A 5,716-nucleotide genomic window follows, 5' to 3' on the forward strand; every position below is an offset into this window, starting at 1 on the left:
ATTCAATCTTCGCCACATTCTCGCAGTCAATGAATTCTAGCAATCTATTTGATGGATTAATCAACAATAGGAGCACACATTACGCAGGACAGGAACCACAACATATTTAACAATCCGGTTCCTGAAGAGCCACCGATTCATCAAGCAGGAAACATGCATGTTAGGCTCCGCTTGTTTCGAAAACAATAATGATTTAAAAAATATTTTTCTAAAAGTGATCGTTTGTATCGCTTGAAATAATTAATTAATAACAAATATTTTCGTTATTGTCAATAACTTATGTCCAAATATTTTGATGGACGGAGAAAATATTTTTCGTTTATTCATTTTTTAAGAGATATAAGCGATCATTTTAAGATAATATTTTTAAATTATTCATTTTTTGTGAAACAAGTAGAGCCTTAGTATTGGGTTAATGTAAAAGATTTCTTGGAGAAATTACCCAAAAAATTTCTAAACTTATAATATTTGTACTAATTCAATCTTAAGCCTTTCAATTTTATCAATTTAGTCTTAAATCTTTTGACGATTTGTCAATTTAGTCATTTAAGAAAATTTTGGTATGAAAACAACGACGTGGCAGTCTAGTCATTGCCATGGATAATTTTTGAAATTTCTTTAAATTTTTTAACTTTTCTAAAAAATTTCTGTTACTTTTAGCATTTTTCTTCTTCCTTTTTTCCTTTTCCTCTTTTTATTTCAACTCTTAGCCGATGGGGGTGTTGCGGACCTCACCTGGATCCGGGTGAGGGCATGGAAGTCCTCGACTATGGCCGACGCCCTCGCTTGTGGCCTGCAAGGGTGCAAAGGCCCTTACCCGTGGTCGGCGAGGGTCGCTACTCCCTCGCCCGCACGAGTCTGTGGTTGGTCACCTCACCGGCTAAGAGTTGAAAAAAATGAAAATAAAAAAGAAAATAATGAGAATAATAATAATAATAAATTTAAAAAACTTATCTACATCAGCGATGACTACATCATGTAGGCTGGATGGCAATGACTAGACCGATGCATTAGCACTTTCCAGCAAAATTGACCGAAATGATAGATTGGCAAATCGTCAAAAGGTATGAGACTAAATTGGCAAATCGTTAAAAGTTTTAGAACTACATTAATTCAATTGAAAAATTTAAGATTAAATTTGCCAAATTGAAATACTTAGGACTAAATTGGTACACGTGCAACAGGTTTAGGATTTTTTTGTAATTTTTTCAGATTTCTTTCTGCTAGATATTAGTGAGACGTTGATACACATTAGGAAAAAATTACGAAAAAAGTCATAAACCTACTGCAATTGTGTCAATTCAATCCTAAATTTTTTTTTTTTTGCCAATTGAGCTATAAACATTTTGCATTTGTGCCACGTTAGCAATTTAAGGCCAAAATTTATCGATGGACTGAATTAGCATAAATATAAAAGATTTAAGGCTCAATCGACAAAAAAAAAGGTTACAACTGTTAATAATAGATTTAGGACTTTTTTAATAATTTTTCCGGAGTTGTCGAATTCACAATCGTTTTCAGACCCCCATTTTGTCTCTCACCAATTACAATGCTTTATTTTTTGGTCAACCCCCAACCCACACGTGAGAATAAGTGTTAGAGTATATTAAGAACAAATCACAATTCTACAAATAAAACGTTCAAGATCTCTACATAGTAACAAAAAGGAATTCATAATAGAGGATCCGAGGCAGGTTGGTGTCCCTTGGACTCCCAAAGTAGCCCTTCGATGCATGTCAAATCTCAGGTTCTCAACATTTATATAATCCTCGGAACATGACAAGTGGCCAATTCGATGGCTGCTGATCCAAAGGAGGAAAAAATAAATAAAGAAAAGCTTTACTATACCTGATTTTATCAACCTTCTAGGAGAAGCCATTCCCAGTGATCAAGCATTGGATTCTTGCCAGAATATAGATAAGAACTCCCAACATGAATGTAGAGAATGGATAAGACAATAAATTGTGCCATATGCTTTAACCATAGGGAGTAAGGATTGACAAATATTCCCTAACCAAAAAAGCCCTCAGCCATATAAAGAAGGTGGAACCAGCTTCCAATTCATATTCATGTACATCTATATATATGTGATCATATTCCCAAAGATCGCATATATATCCTCTTTTTTTTTTTAGGGAGTATGAGTGTTTGCAGTCCAACTAAGGGCGGTCCAAGTGATTAAGGCATAAAGTGGAGCATTAGGAGGTTAATTAAAATTGTGAGTGTTGATTTCTGCCACGAAATGAAAACACGACTCAAGAAGAAGCCGAGCACATTCAAACTTATGTTACTCGTATTTCGTGCCGTAATCTTGTCGATACATCTGAGTTGATTTATACATTGGGTCATATAAAGGAGAAATCAATGTCGGCCGAAAATGACATGTGTGTTCTGCTTAATGAAATGGGGTCAAGGTCTTGTTGCTTTGATTATTGGTTCGACCTACTGGAATACTTAATTCTGTAGATCCTTGCCAATCAAGATAATATGTAAGTGAACATTGGTATTAACCATCGCTGTACTTTAATAAGCTAGTCTCATTATACAATTTTTCTTGCAATATTGCTTGCAATTAGATATCTTGAGTCTTTTCGAAAATCCGCCAAAAAAAAAAAAGAATTAACCTCATAATTTCATTGACACTTCCCTTTTTGTGTTTTTGTTGATGTGTCCTCAGTAAGCACATCAATCCCATTAATTAAAATCCATCGCAGCTAAATAACGCCCTAATGAAGCTATTTGGATGGGTCGGGGGTCATATTGGGTTTGTACTGACCCAAATTAATCTATGCAGTGAAACCAATGTCGCGTAAATTCTTACATATTTGATGAAGAACGGTACTTGGATCGATAGGGAAACCAAATAGTGCAATGCCTATGTTAGGACCCGTAGTAGAAGTCTTATACCTTTTCGAAGGAGATCTCTAAGAAAGAGCCTAAGTTCGAGCCCATAATATATCTAATCTCATATTCATTCAGAAGTTTAAGCCAACAAATTTTGAATACAGTAAAACATATTGATTGCTTTACACAATACCAAATTTCCGACGCCATACTTCTTCAACGCACAATTCAATTCATATGTGTACCTCAAACAATCTCACACGTGAATCTCCACCTTTGTTACGTGATGGCTTCCGAATAAACATCATCGCCACACATGCAGTCGAAGTGCTCTACCTCAACACCTGCCGTCACCCATAGTCTCTTTTTGCCAAAGCCATCAAGATGACAATTTTCACCAGAAACCTGTGTTGATCATGAGATTTTTTTTTTTTTTTTGGTAATATTTTAGTTAAATATCCGAATAAAAAGAGAACTGGATGTCTTTCCAATATAATGGATGACAGAAATTAGTACAATCACTAATAACCACTATCGAATACTATGAGCATCAGCAATACTTGTATTCACAGCCTGTATTCACAGCCTTGCTTATAGACATAAGCAAGGCTGAAGGAAGGAGATTTCTGAAGTTGTCAAGGAGAGATGCATCAACCCAAAATGAAGCCGTCTGTCATATAGGTCGTGCCGCCCTGTAGGTATTCCCACCTTGGTTCAAGCCATCCCCGTTAGATTGGAAAAACGAGACAGCTGCCCAGATCACCCGCAGGAGGAGGATCACCACAGATACAGAGCCACCAAGAGTGCAGGGCACCTGAAACCAGCACCAGTACTAACATTGCCAGTTGAGGGTCAAAGAAGGCTGTTCCTTGTAGAAAGTTGATCTAGTTATAGCCAATTTCATTTGCTACGCAGTGGCACAACGAGATGAAGTTGCAGCCACTCCATGATCAACCCTTACTCTGAAAATGCCCTCCATATTTACCTTATCATCTAACTTTCCAGCGAACCAAGAGCCTATCGCTCTGGAAATTTCATTGGCGATTAATGCTCATATAAGGGCACAAAAGGAAGAAATGTGGTGGGTATAACATGCATAATATAGACAGTCATCAGTCTAAATAAGCGAGATACGATCACCACAGACACGAGGTAAACCTCTTTAAGCCACTAAGTTTCCACATTTGCTGATAAAATGTCATTGAAGTACCTCGAGAAGTGCCTTCAAAATGGAAAGTGAAGCTAGTAGAAGAATCCCATCAACCGCAAAGGAAACCTGCAGTTCCCATCCAGCGATGCATTAGAGAACTACAGTCAGTGTCAATCAACAACGGGTAAGCACAAGGTATATGCTGTTCAAAGAGTAATAGTGACGTGAGTACACCATTTTAGTTTCTAAAAGGATGACAGACAGCAGCTCCATCAAGTAAACGAAACTGAAGAAAATATATATGGCGGGAAACAATTTGAAGCAGATCATTGGTAACTTGGTCCAAGGACAGGCTCCCTTCCAAACAGTAGAACAAAGGAAAAATTAAGTCTCTTATCTGATTCTTTCCGGCGAAACTGCGGATTTGCTTATTTCATCATTAAAGCTACTGTAGTACCTGAATTTCCTGATTCAACCAAATCATAAAAGTGTCTCTTTCCATTATGATTCACGGCACAGTAAGGCCAATGAGTTCATCTCTCAGGTGACTAAATCACTTGATTAAATCAAGCTGATTAGGATGAAAAATTCGATTTTTACAGTTCCAGTATAGTATAAACTAACATTTAGGGGTTCACATCTTGCACGTTAGAATCCAGAGCACATAGCTATTATTTAAGGGCGAGGCAATGTCGTGACGAGCTCATAATACGCACTTACTCCTCGACTTTGGTGAAACTCGTGATTAGTAAAGTTAATGCGTACAAGGGCATCCAACAATACTGGGTTTAAGCTAAAAGTAAACTACGATCATAGACCACACAGGCCGCGAAATGTTCTTTTTAAGAGGAATTAGATCAAACAGGGCATGAACAATTCTCAGCATCGCTTCCTCCCAACCCTGTACGATCACTGAAAGACAACGCAGATTAAGAAAGAGAGTTCACCAGCTGCGGCGGTATCGAGTCAGGCAAAACGGAGCGAGAAGCCTTCTTGGCTCGCCGGGCCGCCTTCTTGAACATGCTCTGCAAGAACCTGATGAGCAAATCGACGCTGCTCTCTGCGTCCTCTTCGTCGTCGCTCTCGTCCTCCATCATCGAGCCGTCACCTTCGAAGAAGCCGTCGTCCACGTCCTCAGTCGACTCGCCGGTCGAGTCGCGGAGAGAGGACTTGGGACGGCGAACGTAGATCCCGGGTTCTCGGGCCGGGCGCTGAGGGAGAGCGTGGAAAGGGAAGGGGAGAGCTGAAGGGGGTGCGAGCGGGGAGTGCAGGGGACTGATGCTTGTTGGGTTGTTCATGCGTGCTGACGAAATTGCGGGTCGTGTTGCCGTGGTGATGGGGTTGGCCACGTCCGTTTTGAGCAGAGACCCAGAAGACGCCGTTTGAATAGGTGGATTCTACAGCGTAACACAGCGGCACAATTTCTCTTTTTAAGCACAAAGATCAAAAGGAACGTGAGAGACAAATGCTCGACCAGGGAAGTTTAGCTCTTTCACCAAATCAGGTTTAATCATGAAACCTTGGTCAATATTTAGCTCTTTTTTTCTCTGTTTTTATCACTTGTTGGGTGGAGAAACTATGCCCAAGTTTTGATTTTTCCTTTCTCCCTGTTCCTTTTTTTTTAGGTTGTATTAAGGTGACACTTCAATAGTATGATTGGGAAAGAAAGAGTTTGTCCACATCAATCTGTAACGTAGCTACCTGAGAAAGACCTGGTGAAAC

General features: G+C 39.1%; 1 protein-coding gene across 1 annotated transcript; it reads right to left on the bottom strand.

The window, feature by feature from the left end:
• Positions 1–3,517: 3,517 nt before the first annotated feature.
• Positions 3,518–5,522, bottom strand: LOC125315554 (protein SHORT HYPOCOTYL IN WHITE LIGHT 1-like). The gene is made up of 3 exons (XM_048280763.1): positions 4,942–5,522; positions 4,055–4,120; positions 3,518–3,658 (listed from the first exon to the last, which is right to left on the bottom strand). Exons 1-3 carry the CDS (start codon positions 5,290–5,292, stop codon positions 3,518–3,520), a joined length of 558 nt encoding a protein of 185 aa, XP_048136720.1. The 5' UTR covers positions 5,293–5,522.
• Between the last annotated feature and the right edge of the window lie 194 nt (positions 5,523–5,716).

This window comes from Rhodamnia argentea, chromosome 6 (genome assembly GCF_020921035.1).
Source record: "Rhodamnia argentea isolate NSW1041297 chromosome 6, ASM2092103v1, whole genome shotgun sequence".
Lineage (NCBI taxonomy): Eukaryota > Viridiplantae > Streptophyta > Magnoliopsida > Myrtales > Myrtaceae > Rhodamnia > Rhodamnia argentea.

Bases quoted from the DNA above. Each gene is read 5' to 3' on its own strand.
- LOC125315554 (XM_048280763.1), bottom strand. From the start codon at position 5,292: ATGAACAACCCAACAAGCATCAGTCCCCTGCACTCCCCGCTCGCACCC. The intron at 4,121-4,941 runs GTGAACTCTCTT...TGGGAACTGCAG, and splicing joins ACTCGATACCGCCGCAGCTG to GTTTCCTTTGCGGTTGATGG. The intron at 3,659-4,054 runs GTACTTCAATGA...TGCTGGTTTCAG, and splicing joins TTTTGAAGGCACTTCTCGAG to GTGCCCTGCACTCTTGGTGG.